General features: G+C 42.6%; 2 protein-coding genes across 8 annotated transcripts in view; one reads left to right on the forward strand and one right to left on the reverse strand.

Moving 5' to 3' along the window:
• The window catches only part of LOC128684168 (uncharacterized), a 64,078-nt gene extending 60,826 nt beyond the window's left edge, over window positions 1-3,252 (reverse strand). Inside the window, exon 1 of the mRNA XM_070094958.1 lies at window positions 3,148-3,252. Coding sequence (XP_069951059.1) covers window positions 3,148-3,237 — 90 coding nt within the window. The 5' untranslated portion in view covers window positions 3,238-3,252. The remainder of the gene's footprint in view (window positions 1-3,147) is intronic.
• The window catches only part of LOC128684165 (TBC1 domain family member 31), a 132,138-nt gene continuing 117,029 nt past the window's right edge, over window positions 3,070-18,178 (forward strand). For 4 of the 7 annotated variants that reach the window (XM_053770291.2, XM_070094982.1, XM_070094991.1 and 1 more), the window contains exon 1: window positions 3,416-3,501. The gene's annotated coding sequence lies outside the window, so the exon portion shown is untranslated. Of the gene's footprint in view, window positions 3,208-3,415; window positions 3,586-18,178 lie in introns of those variants that run through there. The other 3 variants (XM_070094980.1, XM_053770292.2, XM_053770290.2) reach the window with 3 other exon arrangements.

Below are 18,178 nucleotides of genomic sequence, written 5' to 3' on the forward strand. Positions count from 1 at the left end.
TGGACCCCCGGTTAACGAACTTTTTTCATTCCAGTAGTATGTTCAGGTGCCAGTACTGACCGAATTTGTTCCCATAAGGAATATTGTGAAGTAGATTAGTCCATTTCAGACCCCCAAACATACACGTACAAACGCACTTACATAAATACACTTACATAATTGGTCGCATTTGGAGGTGATCGTTAAGCGGGGGTCCACTGTATATCCTCACTATTGCTAGTGGAGTCCTCTTGTTTGCTATTTCCTGTTGTATTTCTTGTTTGCAATATTGGTTTTATCTTATCTTTGAGTACACTTGTTTCCCCACTACGGCTCCTGTCCCCTATGAGGTCATTTATATGCATTCCTTCCTGCGTATAATTCCCGACTACCTGGACAAAATCTCCAGCTTCACCATTACTGTCTCCCAGGACAGCACCTCCAGCTTCACCATTACTGTCTCCCAGGACAGCATCTCCAGGAAGTATTTCTTCAGTCATAGAGTAGTCAGGCCGTGGAATAGCCTAGAAAGTGACGTAGTGGAGGAGGGAACCATACATAGTTTTAAGGCGAGGTATGATAAAGCTCATGGAGCAGGGGGAGAGAGGACCTAGTAGCAATCAGTGAAGAGGTGGGGCCAGGAGCTATGAATCGACCCCTGCAACCACAAATAGGCGAGTACAAATAGGTGAGTACAGAGGAGCGATGCTGGCAGCACCACACATCAACGACCACAGAGGAGTGATGCTGGCAGCATCACACATCAACGACCACAGAGGAGTGATGCTGGCAGCACCACACATCAACGACCAGAGGAGTGATGCTGGCAGCACCACAACTTGAACATCAACGACCACAGAGGAGTGATGCTGGCAGCACCACACATCAACGACCACAGAGAAGTGATGCTGGCAGCACAACACATCAACGACCACAGAAGTGATGCTGGCAGCACCACAACTTGAATATCAACGACCAGAGGAGTGATGCTGGCAGCACCACACATCAACGACCAGAGGGGTGATGCTGGCAGCACCGCACATCAACGACCAGAGGAGTGATGCTGGCAGCACCACACATGTTGATAAATTAGACACATGTGCAACTCTTGGGTATCTTTATTGAGGAAACGTTTCGCCACACAGTGGCTTCATCAGTCCATACATAGGAGAAACTTGAAGAAACCTGTCAGACACTGCAACTTCTTGGGATCTTAATACTTAGGAATTCTTCGCTTGCCTAATTCTTGGGCACAACCTACTTCCACATTGAACAAATGTGACACCACCTATGACTGCTGCACCTCTCCTGCCATACGGTTTATAAGCTGCTTCTCCGCTCATCTGCCGTATTCTACTCAAGATTGATGGACTGAACACATCGACTCAAGGTTGAGGGACTGATTACCTCATTCTCCTCCTGTTCTTCAAGTTTCTCCTATGTATGGACTGATGAAGCCACTGTGTGGCGAAACGTTTCCTCAATAAAGATACCCAAGAGTTGCACATGTGTCTAATTTATCAACATGTCGGTTCTCTGAACCATTCATCTACAGCACCACACATCAACGACCACAGAGGAGTGATGCTGGCAGCACCACAACTTGAACATCAACGACCAGGAGTGATGCTGGCAGCACCACACATCAACGACCACAGAGGAGTGATGCTGCTAGCACCACACAACATCAATGACCACAGAGGAGTGATACTGCCAGCACCGCACATCAACGACCACAGAGCAGTGATGCTCCCAGCACCGCACATCAACGACCACAGAGCAGTGATGCTCCCAGCACCGCACATCAACGACCACAGAGCAGTGATGCTCCCAGCACCGCACATCAACGACCACAGAGGAGTGATGCTGCCAGCACCACACATCAACGACCACAGAGCAGTGATGCTCCCAGCACCGCACATCAACGACCACAGAGCAGTGATGCTCCCAGCACCGCACATCAACGACCACAGAGCAGTGATGCTGCCAGCACCACACAACATCAACGACCACAGAGGAGTGATGCTGCCAGCACCACACATCAACGACCAGAGGAGTGATGCTGCCAGCACTACACATCAACGACCACAGAGGAGTGATGCTGCCAGCACCACACATCAACGACCACAGAGCAGTGATGCTGCCAGCACCACACATCAACGACCACAGAGGAGTGATGCTGCCAGCACCACACAACATCAACGACCACAGAGGAGTGATGCTGCCAGCACTACACAACATCAACGACCACAGTGATGCTGGCAGCACCACACATCAACGACCACAGAGGAGTGATGCTGCCAGCACCACACATCAACGACCAGAGGAGTGATGCTGCCAGCATCGCACATCAACGACCACAGAGGAGTGATGCTGCTAGCACCACACATCAACGACCACAGAGCAGTGATGCTCCCAGCACCACACATCAACGACCACAGGAGTGATGCTGCCAGCACCATACATCAACGACCAGAGGAGTGATGCTGCCAGCACCAAACATCAACGACCACAGAGGAGTGATGCTGCCAGCACATCATCGACCACAGAGTGATGCTGCCAGCACCACACATCAACGACCAGAGCAGTGATACTCCAGCACCACACATTGACCAGAGGAGTGATGCTGCCAGCAGCACACATCAACGACCAGAGCAGTGATACTCCAGCACCACACATCAACGACCACAGAGCAGTGATGCTGCCAGCACATCAACGACCAGAAGTGATGCTAGCAGCACCACATCAACGACCAGTGATGCTGCCAGCACCACACAACGACCAGAGCAGTGATGCTAGCAACATCACACATCAACGACCACAGGAGTGATGCTTCCAGCAGCACACATCAACGACCAGAGCAGTGATGCTAGCAGCACATCAACGACCACAGGAGTGATGCTGCCAGCACCACACTTCAACGACCAGGAGTGATGCTAGCAGCACCACATCAACGACCACAGAGGAGTGATGCTGCCAGCAGCACACAACATCAACGACCAGAGGAGTGATGCTGCCAGCACCACACATCATCACGACCTCAATATCAATGATCATTACACGATAAATAAAGATGAAAACGACCACGAGCAAACTTCTTGTATCTCACACAACATTACTCTCAACATTCGAGCACCAGCTCAACAACCACAAAATTCTTCAACTTACCTCATTCAATATATTGCTGAAACCCAGCTCCATCTTATAATAGTATAGCGTAAAATAAAGGTAAGAAGACTTGATGAAACGCCGTCTCATGTAAATGGCCGCCGCTAGTGCTCCTGAACCTTTCTTCCCATATCATATTTATATTATAATATCGAGAAATTATCTTAATATTTATAATAAATATAATGAAAAATATAATTTAATGTATAATGTATAATACATTTTTAACATTTATGTGAATTTTAATTGTTTTATTGATAGAGTGAGAGTAGCGTGCAGGTTAGAGAAGACAATGTAAACATGGCAGTCTGTAGTAGCTGTTTCTTCACTGTTTAAACTTTATTGTTTGTTCAAGTGAGGGAATAATATCTCGTTATACACATCCATATCTTTCATTTATGTATAATTTAAGATATATGTGACTCCTGACCATTGTGAGTAAGTGCTGAAACACCGAAAGCTTATTCTTTTTATTATTGCTGTATGAGCCTTAAAATAATAATAATATCTTTTTCTACAAGTACATGTACAAGGTATACAGTCCTAGCTAACATCAATAACATACTACTGTATAGAAAGCCACTTTTTATGCAGAGCATTTCGCGCAAATTAGGTCAGTTTTGTCCCAGGATGCGACTCTCACCAGTCCACTAACACCCAAGTACCTATTTTATACTGATGGGTGAACAGGGACAGCAGGTGGCTTATGGAAACACGTCCTGATATTATCCAGCCGTGCCAGAGATTCGAACTCCAGACCTCAGTGTGTGAGCTGAGTGCACTAGCAATCGAGCTATGGTGTAGGTTTAGCGCTTCTTTTTTATTATAATAATAAGTACGTATTATTATTATTATTATTATGTTTATAGAGGGGCCACAGATATATCAGATCACTTTCTAGTTGTAGCTACACTGAGAGTAAAAGGTAGATGGGATACAAGGAGAATAGAAGCATCAGGGAAGAGAGAGGTGAAGGTTTATAAACTAAAAGAGGAGGCAGTTAGGGTAAGATATAAACAGCTATTGGAGGATAGATGGGCTAATGAGAGCATAGGCAATGGGGTCAAAGAGGTACCTGGGTATGGGGTAGGTTTAAAAATGTAGTGTTAGAGTGTTCAGCAGAAGTTTGTGGTTACAGGAAAGTGGGTGCGGGAGGGAAGAGGAGCGATTGGTGGAATGATGATGTAAAGAGAGTAGTAAGGGAGAAAAAGTTAGCATATGAGAAGTTTTTACAAAGTAGAAGTGATGCAAGGAGGGAAGAGTATATGGAGAAAAAGAGAGAGGTTAAGAAAGTGGTGAAGCAGTGTAAAAAGAGAGCAAATGAGAGAGTGGGTGAGATGTTATCAACAAATTTTGTTGAAAATAAGAAAAAGTTTTGGAGTGAGATTAACAAGTTAAGAAAGCCTAGAGAACAAATGGATTTGTCAGTTAAAAATAGGAGAGGAGAGTTATTAAATGGAGAGTTAGAGGTATTGGGAAGATGGAGGGAATATTTTGAGGAATTGTTAAATGTTGATGAAGATAGGGAAGCTGTGATTTTGTGTATAGGACAAGGAGGAATAACATCTTGTAGGAGTGAGGAAGAGCCAGTTGTGAGTGTGGGGGAAGTTTGAGGCAGTAGGTAAAATGAAAGGGGGTAAGGCAGCCAGGATTGATGGGATAAAGATAGAAATGTTAAAAGCAGGTGGGGATATAGTTTTGGAGTGGTTGGTGCAATTATTTAATAAATGTATGGGAGAGGGTAAGGTACCTAGGGATTGGCAGAGAGCATGCATAGTTCCTTTGTATAAAGGCAAAGGGGATAAAAGAGAGTGCAAAAATTATAGGGGGATAAATCTGCTGAGTATACCTGGTAAAGTGTATGGTAGAGTTATTATTGAAAGAATTAAGAGTAAGACGGAGAATAGGATAGCAGATGAACAAGGAGGCTTTAGGAAAGGTAGGGGGTGTGTGGACCAGGTGTTTACAGTGAAACATATAAGTGAACAGTATTTAGATAAGGCTAAAGAGGTCTTTGTGGCATTTATGGATTTGGAAAAGGCGTATGACAGGGTGGATAGGGGGGCAATGTGGCAGATGTTGCAAGTGTATGGTGTAGGAGGTAGGTTACTGAAAGCAGTGAAGAGTTTTTACGAGGATAGTGAGGCTCAAGTTAGAGTATGTAGGAAAGAGGGAAATTTTTTCCCAGTAAAAGTAGGCCTTAGACAAGGATGTGTGATGTCACCGTGGTTGTTTAATATATTTATAGATGGGGTTGTAAGAGAAGTAAATGCGAGGGTCTTGGCAAGAGGCGTGGAATTAAAAGTTAAAGAATCACACACAAAGTGGGAGTTGTCACAGCTGCTCTTTGCTGATGACACTGTGCTCTTGGGAGATTCTGAAGAGAAGTTGCAGAGATTGGTGGATGAATTTGGTAGGGTGTGCAAAAGAAGAAAATTAAAGGTGAATACAGGAAAGAGTAAGATTATGAGGATAACAAAAAGATTAGGTGATGAAAGATTGAATATCAGATTGGAGGGAGAGAGTATGGAGGAGGTGAATGTATTCAGATATTTGGGAGTGGACGTGTCAGCGGATGGGTCTATGAAAGATGAGGTGAATCATAGAATTGATGAGGGGAAAAGAGTGAGTGGTGCACTTAGGAGTCTGTGGAAACAAAGAACTTTGTCCTTGGAGGCAAAGAGGGGAATGTATGAGAGTATAGTTTTACCAACGCTCTTATATGGGTGTGAAGCATGGGTGATGAATGTTGCAGCGAGGAGAAGGCTGGAGGCAGTGGAGATGTCATGTCTGAGGGCAATGTGTGGTGTGAATATAATGCAGAGAATTCATAGTTTGGAAGTTAGGAGGAGGTGCGGGATTACCAAAACTGTTGTCCAGAGGGCTGAGGAAGGGTTGTTGAGGTGGTTCGGACATGTAGAGAGAATGGAGCGAAACAGAATGACTTCAAGAGTGTATCAGTCTGTAGTGGAAGGAAGGCGGGGTAGGGGTCTGCCTAGGAAAGGTTGGAGAGAGGGGGTAAAGGAGGTTTTGTGTGCGAGGGGCTTGGATTTCCAGCAGGCATGCGTGAGCTTGTTTGATAGGAGTGAATGGAGTCAAATGGTTTTTAATACTTGACGTGCTGTTGGAGTGTGAGCAAAGTAACATTTATGAAGGGGTTCAGGGAAACCGGCAGGCCGGACTTGAATCCTGGAGATGGGAAGTACAGTGCCTGCACTCTGAAGGACGGGTGTTAATGTTGCAGTTTAAAAACTGTAGTGTAAAGCACCCTTCTGGCAAGACAGTGATGGAGTGAATGATGTGAAAGTTTTTCTTTTTCGGGCCACCCTGCCTTGGTGGGAATCGGCCAGTGTGATAATAAAAAAAAAATTATTATTATTTTATTTCTCAGTTGTATCTTAATAGCTGTATATTGACTATTTTTATTCAATTTTTTTTTTCAACAAGTCGGCCGTCTCCCACCGAGGCAGGGTGACCCAAAAAGAAAGAAAATCCCTAAAAAGAAAATATTTTCATCGTCACTCAACACTTTCACCTCATACATAATCACTGTTTTTGCAGAGGCGCCCAGATACAACAGTTTAGAAGCATATATATAGATATATAACATAACCCTCCAAACTGCCAATATCCCAAACCCCTCCTTTAAAGTGCAGGCATTGTACTTCCCATTTCCAGTACTCAAGTCCAGTTATATAAAAATAACCGGTTTCCATGAATCCCTTCACTAAATATTACCTTGCTTGCACTCCAACAGCTCGTCAGGTCCCAAAAACCTTTCATCTCCATTCACTCCTATCTAACACGCTCGTGCATGCTTCCTGGAAGTCCAAGCCCCTTGACCACAAAACCTTTACCCCCTCCCTCCAACGTTTTCGAGGGCGACCCCTACCCCACTTTCCTTCCCCTACAGATTTATACGCTCTCCATGTCATTCTACTTTGATCCAATCTTTCTAAATGGCCAAACCACCTCAACAACCCCTCTTCAGCCCTCTGACTAATACCTTTTTTTAACTCCACACCTTCTCCACACTCCGAATTTTCTGCATAATATTTACACCACACATTGTCTTTAGACAGGACATCTCCTCTGCCTGCAACTGCCTCCTCGCTGCAGCATTTACAACCCAAATTTAACACCATATAAGAGTGTTGGTACCATTAGACTTTCATACATTCCCTTCTTTGCCTACATAGATTTTTTTTTTTTTTTTTTTTTTTTTTTTTTTTTTTTTTTTTTTTTTTTTTTTTTTTTTGTCTCCACATATACCTCAACACACCACTCACATTTTTTCCTTCATCAATTCTATGGTTAACCTCGTCCTTCATAAACCCATCCGCTGACATGTCAACTCTCAAATATCTTAAACCATCCACTTCTTCCATACTCCCTCTCTCCTATGTGATATCCAATTTTTCTTTATCTAAATCATTTGATACCCTCATCACTTTACTCTTATCTATATTTACTTTCAACTTATTACCTTTACACACCCTCCCAAATTTGTCCACTAACCTTTGCAACTTTTCTTTAGCATCTCCCATAAGCTTTGGGGATTAGCGTGGACGGTTACAAAGCATGGCTTGCTTCTGCAGTGTTTTAAAAACTGAGGTTGGAGAGTTGAAGGAGGAGGTCTTGCTTCTCCAGGAGGAGATTAGGAGGCTGAAGGTCCACCTCAATGGGTCTGGGAGAGAGTGTGAGGTGGCTGGAGTTGTGGGGAATGAGACTTCTAGCAGTGAGGTGCAGTCTGTCTCTCGCTGTGAGGAGGCTGTAGTTGGGGAGGTAGCAACGGCTACCAGCAGTGAGGTGCAGCCCAGCACCTGCTACAAGTGGCGAGTTGTTCACAGTAATGGGAGGCGCATCAGAGTAAGGAAAGTTAAGAGTGAAGATCTGAAGGTAGGAAATCGCTTCTCTGTTCTCCAGGATGAATGTACTTCAGTGGCCAGTGAAGGTAAGGGTACTACTGCCCCTGCTAATGAAGGTAAGCGCATTCTTGTGGTTGGTGACTCTCAGGTAAGATATATTGACCGTGCTTTTTGTAATAGGAATAAGAAGATGAGAGATAGAGTGTGCTTCCCTGGAGCTGGTGTTGGGGACATTGTCAACAGGCTGGATAATATCATGTCAGGTAATGGGAACAAGCCCATTATCTGTCTCAGTGCTGGTGGAAATGATATTGGGAAGGGTAGGAGAGAAGAGCTGCTAGATAAGTACAGGTCAGCTATAGATTTCATTAAGTCTAAGGGAGGGATCCCAATCATATGTAGCATCTTGCCTAGAAGGGGAGTAGGAAATGAATGGTTGTCTAGGGCAATTGGTGTAAATTGCTGGCTAGACAGATACTGCAAGGAACTTGCAATCCCATTCATTGACAACTGGAACAACTTTTATGGCAAACATGATATGTATGCAAGGGATGGGGTACATCTCTCTGGGGCAGGGGTGGTAGCACTTGCAGACTCGATTGAGAAGGCCATTGGTGAAATGCCTATGATTTTAAACTGATGGAAGATAGAGGTATGGGTGTGTGTGGGAAACAAGCAGGTTGCAACACTAGGGTTGGAAACAGTAAATGTATAAAAGGCATTCAGCATGAAGTTATAAATAAAGACAATAGAACAGGCCAGCAAACAAAGGGGGACAGCAGAGGGCAGCAAGGGACTAGCTCCCTTAAGGTTTACTATACTAATAGCAGGAGTGTTAGAAATAAGATAGATGAGCTAAGATTAATTGCAAGTGCAGGAAACATAGATATTATTGCTATAACAGAGACCTGGCTCAATCTGAAAGATAGAGAGATGCCCTCTGAATGTCACATACAAGGCTATAAATTATTCCACACTGACAGGGTTAACAGGAAAGGTGGTGGAGTAGCGATGTATGCCAGAGACAATTTAAATTGTTGTGTTAGACAAGATATTAAATTAGAAGCGTCAGCCACTGAATCTGTTTGGTTACAGCTTCTCGAGGGCCGAGAAAAACTAATTTTGGGTGTGATTTACAGGGCCCCAAATCTTGATAGGGAGTGCAGTAAACTTCTATGGGACGAAATTCGTAAGGCATCTACATACGAAAATGTTGTGCTAATGGGAGATTTCAACTATAGACAGATTGACTGGAGCAATTTGACAGGAAATTTAGAGTCGGGTGACTTTCTTGATACGATCCAGGATTGTTTTTTAAAACAGTTTGTGACAGAGCCAACTAGGGGAAATAACCTCCTTGACTTGGTTCTTGCCAGTAGGGAAACACTAATTAATAATCTTGAGGTTAATGATGAGCTTGGGGAGAGTGATCACAAATCACTCAGTTTTAATATATCATGGAATTCCCCTAATAATGGCAATCAAGTCTCCGTCCCTGACTTTCGCTTGGCTGATTTCATAGGACTGAAAAATTACTTAGGTGGGCTGAACTGGAATGACCTGACTAAGGGTCAGGTAGGTGGTGATGGTTGCCGATATGATGCTTTCCAGGGCATAGTTCTAGCTGCTCAGTCAAATTATGTTCCAAATAGGGAAATCAGATCAAACAAAAATGATCCTAAATGGATGAACAATAGATTAAAATATCTGATTGGTCAAAAGAGAGGCATATATAGGCAAATCAAAAGAGGAGAGGCGCAATTAAGAAATCGATATATTCAGTTAAAGAGAGAAATAAAAAAGGGAATTAGAAAAGCAAAAAGAGATTATGAGGTTAAAGTTGCAAAAGAATCGAAGACTAACCCAAAAGGATTCTTTCAGGTATACAGAAGTAAGATCAGGGACAAGATAGGCCCACTCAAAAGTTCCTCGGGTCAGCTCACTGACAGTGATAAGGAAATGTGTAGAATTTTTAACACATACTTCCTCTCAGTTTTTACACAGGAGGATACCAGCGATATTCCAGTAATGATAAATTATGTAGAACAGGACGATAATAAACTGTGCACTATTAGGGTCACAAGTGACATGGTCCTTAGGCAAATAGATAAATTAAAACCTAACAAATCCCCAGGCCCTGATGAACTGTATGCAAGGGTTCTAAAGGAATGTAAAGAGGAGCTTAGCACACCTTTGGCTAATCTTTTCAACATATCACTACAAACTGGCATGGTGCCAGATAAGTGGAAAATGGCAAATGTGATACCTATTTTCAAAACAGGTGACAGGTCCTTAGCTTCGAACTATAGACCAATAAGCCTAACCTCCATAGTGGGAAAATTTATGGAATCAATAATTGCCGAGGCAGTTCGTAGCCATCTTGAAAAGCATAAATTAATCAAAGAATCTCAGCATGGTTTTACAAAGGGGCGTTCCTGCCTTACGAATTTATTAACTTTTTTCACTAAGGTATTTGAGGAGGTAGATCATGGTAATGAATATGATATTGTGTATATGGACTTCAGTAAGGCTTTTGACAGGGTCCCACATCAGAGACTATTGAGGAAAATTAAAGCACACGGAATAGGAGGAGAAATTTTTTCCTGGATAGAGGCATGGTTGACAAATAGGCAGCAGAGAGTTTGCATAAATGGGGAGAAATCAGAGTGGGGAAGCGTCACGAGCGGTGTTCCACAGGGGTCAGTGTTGGGCCCCCTGCTGTTCACAATCTACATAAACGACATAGATGAGGGCATAAAGAGCGACATCGGCAAGTTTGCCGATGACACCAAAATAGGCCGTCGAATTCATTCTGACGAGGACATTCGAGCACTCCAGGAAGATTTGAATAGACTGATGCAGTGGTCGGAGAAGTGGCAGATGCAGTTTAATATAGACAAATGCAAAGTTCTAAATGTTGGACAGGACAATAACCATGCCACATATAAACTAAATAATGTAGATCTTAATATTACGGATTGCGAAAAAGATTTAGGAGTTCTGGTTAGCAGTAATCTGAAACCAAGACAACAGTGCATAAGTGTTCGCAATAAAGCTAATAGAATCCTTGGCTTCATATCAAGAAGCATAAATAATAGGAGTCCTCAGGTTGTTCTTCAACTCTATACATCCTTGGTTAGGCCTCATTTAGATTATGCTGCACAGTTTTGGTCACCGTATTACAGAATGGATATAAATTCTCTGGAAAATGTACAAAGGAGGATGACAAAGATGATCCCATGTATCAGAAACCTTCCCTATGAGGATAGACTAAGGGCCCTGAAACTGCACTCTCTAGAAAGACGTAGAATTAGGGGGGATATGATTGAGGTGTATAAATGGAAGACAGGAATAAATAAAGGGGATGTAAATAGTGTGCTGAAAATATCTAGCCTAGACAGGACTCGCAGCAATGGTTTTAAGTTGGAAAAATTCAGATTCAGGAAGGATATAGGAAAGTACTGGTTTGGTAATAGAGTTGTGGATGAGTGGAACAAACTCCCAAGTACCGTTATAGAGGCCAGAACGTTGTGTAGCTTTAAAAATAGGTTGGATAAATACATGAGTAGATGTGGGTGGGTGTGAGTTAGACCTGATAGCTTGTGCTAACAGGTCGGTTGCCGTGTTCCTCCCTTAAGTCAATGTGACCTGACCTGACTAGGTTGGGTGCTTTGGCTTAAGCCGGTAGGAGACTTGGACCTGCCTCGCATGGGCCAGTAGGCCTTCTGCAGTGTTCCTTCGTTCTTATGTTCTTATGTTCTTCTTAACTCCCATTTTGTATTTGATTCTCCATAATTTAATCCTACCCTTCTCTCCAACTTCCTAGCATTTACTTCTTTTACAACCCCATCCATAAATATATTAAACAACCATGGTGACATTATACATCCCTGCCTAAGACCTACTTTTACCGGGAAATAATCTCCCTCTCTCCTACACACCCTAACCTGAGCCTCACTATCCTCATAAAAACTCTTTACAGCATTTAGTAACTTACTACCTATTCCATATACAGTGACTTTGCTCACATCTGGATTTGCTCATTTGCAGAGTCAGTTTTCTCATTTAACCCTTTGACTGTCGCGGCCGTATATATACGTTTGCGAGGTACCGTGTTTGACGTATATATACTCATAAATTCTAGCGGCTTCAAATCAGGCAGGAGAAAGCTAGTAGGCCCACATGTGAGAGAATGGGTCTGTGTGGTCAGTGTGCACCACATGAAAAAAATCCTGGAGCACGCAGTGCATAATGAGAAAAAAAAAACTCCGACCGTTTTTTTTAATTATAATGCCGACTTTGTGGTCTATTTTCGTATAGTATTTGTGGTTGTATTCTCATTTTCTTGGTCTCATTTGATAGAATGGAAACTATATTATAGAAATGGAGGTGATTTTGATTAATTTTACTATAAAAAGAACCTGGAAATGGAGCACAAAGTACAGGAAATGTTTGATTTTTGCCGATGTTCAAAAGTAAACAAATGATGTCATTGTCCAATAAATGTCCAAATAGCCATTCTAATACGCAGTCATGAATGGGTTGATGTAATTTTTACAATTATTACAGTATTGCAGTAGTCTGCATAACAGTAAATCTTCTATTTTTTGTTTGAATAAAATTTCAAAATAAAAAGCAAGAGTAATATCACAGGGACCTGGAGACATGACTGATGAACAAAGAAAATGTTATTTTAGAGCCAGGAATGTCTGCATTGTTCATTCTGGACCTTATTTTTAAATTGTCGTATTTTTTAATTTTCGTGAAATTGGCCAAATTGCAAATTTCTGACCATGTTATTGGGTAGTTGAAATCGGTAAATGGGCAGTTTCTTGTACTCAATCGATAGAAAAAATAGAGTTCTGAAGAAATAGTTATGAGTTTGGTTGACTGGGATAACGGAATTAGCCAAAACTAGGGCTCAAAGTGGGCGAAATTGCCGATTTTTAAATATCGCCGAAGTCGCTAACTTCGCGAGAGCGTAATTCCGTCAGTTTTCCATCAAATTTCGTTTTTTTGGTGTCTTTACAATCGGGAAAAGATTCTCTAACATTTCATAAGAAAAAATTTTTTTTTTTTTTTTTTGAAATTTTGCGACACCAGGAGACACCTCAGGATTTGGGGTTGCGACAGTCAAAGGGTTAAATTAACTGAAATGCAATTAATCAATTCCGGCTCTCAGGAAGCATGACAAGATACGTATGTCAATATTTTGCTAATACAGTGGACCCCCGCCTTACGAACACATGGTGTTACGTTAAATCTGCCATATGAAGCATTTTAACGCAAAAATTTTGCTTCGCCTCACGATAAAAAACTCGCCTTACATGATTTGTCCAGGATGCGTCCCACCTGTGGCCTCAGCGCCAGTGTTTACATGCCAACCAGTGCGGTCGCATCTACACATACATTCGGTACATTTCACATTATCCCAGTGTTTTTAGTGCTTGTAACTGCAAAATAAGTTGCCATGGACCCCAAGAAAGCTTCTAGTGCCATCCCTGTGGTAAAATTGGCAAGAATTAGTATGGAATTGAAAAAAGAGATTAAGGAAATGTGTGCAAAGTGGGTTGATCTGCAAACCTTTATGGATGAAAATCACCATGACACAGCTACTGCAAGTCGTGTTGGCAACCTGTACAATGACAATGTTATGGCCCATATTAGGAAAGTCTTAAAGGAATGGGAGGTACAGAGCTCTATGGATAGATTTGTTGTGCGACAGAGGTCCAGCGACTCTCAAGCTGGTCCTAGTGGCATTAAAAGAAGGGAAGTAACCCCGAAAAAGGACTTGCTACCTCAAGTCCTAATGGAAGGGGATTCCCCTTCTAAATAATAACTTCCACACACTCCCCTCCTCCCCTCCCATCAATCATCACCAGATATTCAATAAAGGTAAGTGTCAAGGCCTTACAGTTGTTTAAAACAGTGTGTGATAAGGAAGGAAAACCTAGAAAAGTGTGTGTGTTTAGCACAGGCTGGTTCCACACCTTTAAGTTGCATAATAAATTACATAATATTAAGTTTTCTGGTGAAAGTGCTTCAGCTGATTATACAGCAGCAAGTAACGTTCCTGCTGAATTGCAGGAAATTATTTCTGAGGGTGGCTATGAGCCACATTAAATGTTTAATGCTGACAAAACAAGTGTTTTTTGGAAAAAAATGCCAACACAAACTTATATCACTCAGCAAGAGAAGAGTGCACCGGGATTCAAGGTAGCAAAGGACCGCTTCACCTTGCTCCTTTGCGGTAATGCATCATGTGATTTCAAGTGTAAGCCCATGGTTATTTACAGCTCTAAGAATCCTCATGCTTTGAAAAGTGTAGATAAAAACACCTTACCAGTAATTTGGAGGTCAAACCAGTCAGCATGGATGACAGAGGAAATATTTATTGACTGGTTTAAGCATCACTTTATTCCTGAAGTCAAGTTTTACCTGCACAGCAAGAACCTTGCATTCAAGGTTCTCTTCATTCTTGATAGTTCCCATACTCATCCACAAGCTTTGCTGGATGTGACCCCACATGTAAAAGTTGTATTTTTACCTCCAAATACAACATCTTTAATACAACCACTGGATCAGGGAGTTATTAAGTCCAAGTGTAACTATACAAAAAAAGTTATGAAAAAACTAGTTGCATCATTGGACTCTGCCTCCAACTTGGCAGTACCAACCTTCTGGAATAAATTTAACATTGCAAATGCTATCAGCTATGCTAGAAGTGCATGGAATGAAGTGCCTCAGTCAACATTAACCCTTAAACGGTCCAAACGTATATATACGTTCACTCGCCTAGCGCCCCAAACGTACATATACGTTTTATTTTTCCTGCCTCCAAAATTTGGCACGATTGGCCTGAGATGCCTGGTCAACATAAAAATTGGTCATAACACTCGGTGTGTGCAGTATTAAAAAAATCTGGGACCACTTAGTATCTTGTGGGAGCACCAGTTAAATTGAGCACCAGCTAGAGCAAACAGTGAGGCAAACACCAAGGATTCACAGATGTAATGTCATATTAACACTTCTCTTTTAAGAGGAAAGTGATGTTAACCCCAAGTTTAGGGTCTGTCGATCTCTGTCTATCTTTGTCTATCTCTGTCTGTCACTGTCTTTGTCTCTGTCTATCTCTATCTGTCTCTGTCTGTCTCTGTCACTGTCTGTCTTTGTCTATCTCTGTCTGTCTCTGTCTATCTCTGTCTCTGGCTTTGTCTATCTGTCTCTGTCTATCTCTCTCAATCTGTCTTTGTCTATCTCTGTCTCACAGGTACACATAAGTACAAGTATACGTAGTATAAATTACCTAGGATAACCCAAAAATCCAGACAAAGTGCTATACTCTGCTTGAAGATGTGAGTAAAGGTGATGACGCAGTCTTGTGGCTCTCTCTGAGACAGAGAGCTAGATGGATAGACAGGGAGATTGACAGATAGACAAATAGACAGACAGAAATGTCTGTCCTCCTCCTCCTCCTCCTCCTCCTCCTCCTCCTCCTCCTCCTCCTCCTCCTCCTCCTCCTCCTCCTCCTCCTCCTCCTCCTCCTCCTCCTCCTCCTCCTCCTCCTCCTCCTCCTCCTCCTCCTCCTCCTCCTCCTCCTCCTCCTCCTCCTCCTCCTCCTCCTCCTCCTCCTCCTCCTCCTCCTCCTCCTCCTCCTCCTCCTCCTCCTCCTCCTCCTCCTCCTCCTCCTCCTCCTCCTCCTCCTCCTCCTCCTCCTCCTCCTCCTCCTCCTCCTCCTCCTCCTCCTCCTCCTCCTCCTCCTCCTCCTCCTCCTCCTCCTCCTCCTCCTCCTCCTCCTCCTCCTCCTCCTCCTCCTCCTCCTCCTCCTCCTCCTCCTCCTCCTCCTCCTCCTCCTCCTCCTCCTCCTCCTCCTCCTCCTCCTCCTCCTCCTCCTCCTCCTCCTCCTCCTCCTCCTCCTCCTCCTCCTCCTCCTCCTCCTCCTCCTCCTCCTCCTCCTCCTCCTCCTCCTCCTCCTCCTCCTCCTCCTCCTCCTCCTCCTCCTCCTCCTCCTCCTCCTCCTCCTCCTCCTCCTCCTCCTCCTCCTCCTCCTCCTCCTCCTCCTCCTCCTCCTCCTCCTCCTCCTCCTCCTCCTCCTCCTCCTCCTCCTCCTCCTCCTCCTCCTCCTCCTCCTCCTCCTCCTCCTCCTCCTCCTCCTCCTCCTCCTCCTCCTCCTCCTCCTCCTCCTCCTCCATTGCAGCAGTTACATGCACAGTTCCATATTATTGGTAAAGTTGCAGACTTTTTCACTGAAGAGGACCCTGACAAATCTAGAAGCAGTGCTTTGAAACGGGGTCTAGACCAGCTGATGATGCCTTACCATCAGCTGTATATTGTATTGCTAGGTAAAACAGCCCAGAGAACCATTACAGAATTTATGCACACTCTAATTGTAACAATCACTGCCATCTAATGACGGCCTTTTGAAGCCATCTATTGTTATTATTATATAGTATATTATTATTGTACATAGTATTATTATTATTATTATTATTATTGTTATTATATTACACATGTACTGTTACTATTATTATTATTATTATATTATACATGTACTGTTATTATTATTATTATTGTTTTATTATTACAATATAAATAATTTGTAATTTTTATTCACTCAAAAAATAGAAGGTTTACTGTTATGCAGACTACTGCATTATTGTAATAATTGTATAAATAATGTCAACCTGATCATGACTTCATATTGAACATCGCCAAAGAATCAAACATTTCTGCTACTTTGAGCTTAATTTCAAGGTACCTTTCATTGTGAAGCCAATCAAAATCATATCTATTTCTGTAATATATCTTCCATTTTATCAAATGAAACTAAAAAAAAAGGGGAATACAACCATAAAAATCATACGAAAATACCACTAAAGGGTGGCTAATGGCTCAGAAGTGAATTCTGTTATTTATTGTCCGATTTCTTTCATTTTTGGTGTACGTTAAGAAGCATCTTTCCATCATACATTGCCCAAGTTTCAATAAGATAGTCCAACAGACAACTGAGATCCAATTCTCTAGATCAAGAACAAGAGCCCGTCACCAGTGTCAAGGAACCTCCCTTGAGGCCCGCTTGCATCTGGAAATTTCACTCAAGTTTGGAAACAAAAAACCGACCGAGCGACTGCTTATATCTGGAAAAACTCGCATGTGGATGCACTCATAAGTAGAGGTTCCACTGTACTTGCAACATTTGCCACATTGCTCCCCTATTCACTTTATCATATGCCTTTCCTAAATCCATAAATGCAATGAAAACTTCCCTACCTTTATCTAAATACTGTTCACATACATGCTTCAATGTAAACACTTGATCTACACATCCCCTACCCACTCTAAAGCCTCCTTGCTCATCCGAAATCCTACTCTGTCTTACCTCTAATTGTTTTAATAATATCCCTACTGTACACTTTTCCTGGTATACTCAGTAAACTTATTCCCCTGTAATTTTTGTAGTCTGTTTTGTCCCCCTTCCCTTTATATAAAGGAACTATACATGCTCTCTGCCAATCCCTAGGTACCTTCCCCTCTTTCATACATTTATTAAACAAAAATACCAACTGCTCCAACACTATATCCCCCCTGCTTTTAACATTTCTGTCATGATCTAGGTAGTTCCAGCTGCTTTACCCCTTTCCATTCTACGTAATGCCTCACTCACCTCCCCCACACTCACATCCTGCTCTTCACTCCTTAAAGATGTTATACCTCCCTGGCCAGTGCATGAAATTACCGCCTCCCTTTCTTCATCGGCATTTAAAAGTTCCTCAAAATATTCCCGCCATCTACCCAATGTCTCCAGCTCCCCATCTATTAATTCCCCTACTCTGTTTTTAACTGACAAATCCATTCTTTCCCTAGGCTTTCTTAGCTTGTTTGTCTCCAAAAATTTTTCTTTTCATCAAAATTTGTTGACAGTGTCTCTTCCACTCTATCATCTGCTCTCCTTTTGCACTCTCTCACTGCTTTTTTTTTTCACCTTTCTTTTACTCTCCATATTCTCTACTCTTCCTATAACACTTCTGCTTTGTAAAAACCTCTCATAAGCTACCTTTTTCACTTTTATCACACCCTTTACTTCATCATTCCACCAATCACTCCTCTTTCCTCCTGCACCCACCCTCCTATATCCACAAACTTCTGCCCCTCATTCTAATACT

The sequence above is a fragment of the Cherax quadricarinatus genome, chromosome 4 (genome assembly GCF_038502225.1).
Source record: "Cherax quadricarinatus isolate ZL_2023a chromosome 4, ASM3850222v1, whole genome shotgun sequence".
NCBI classification, from domain to species: Eukaryota; Metazoa; Arthropoda; class Malacostraca; order Decapoda; family Parastacidae; genus Cherax; species Cherax quadricarinatus.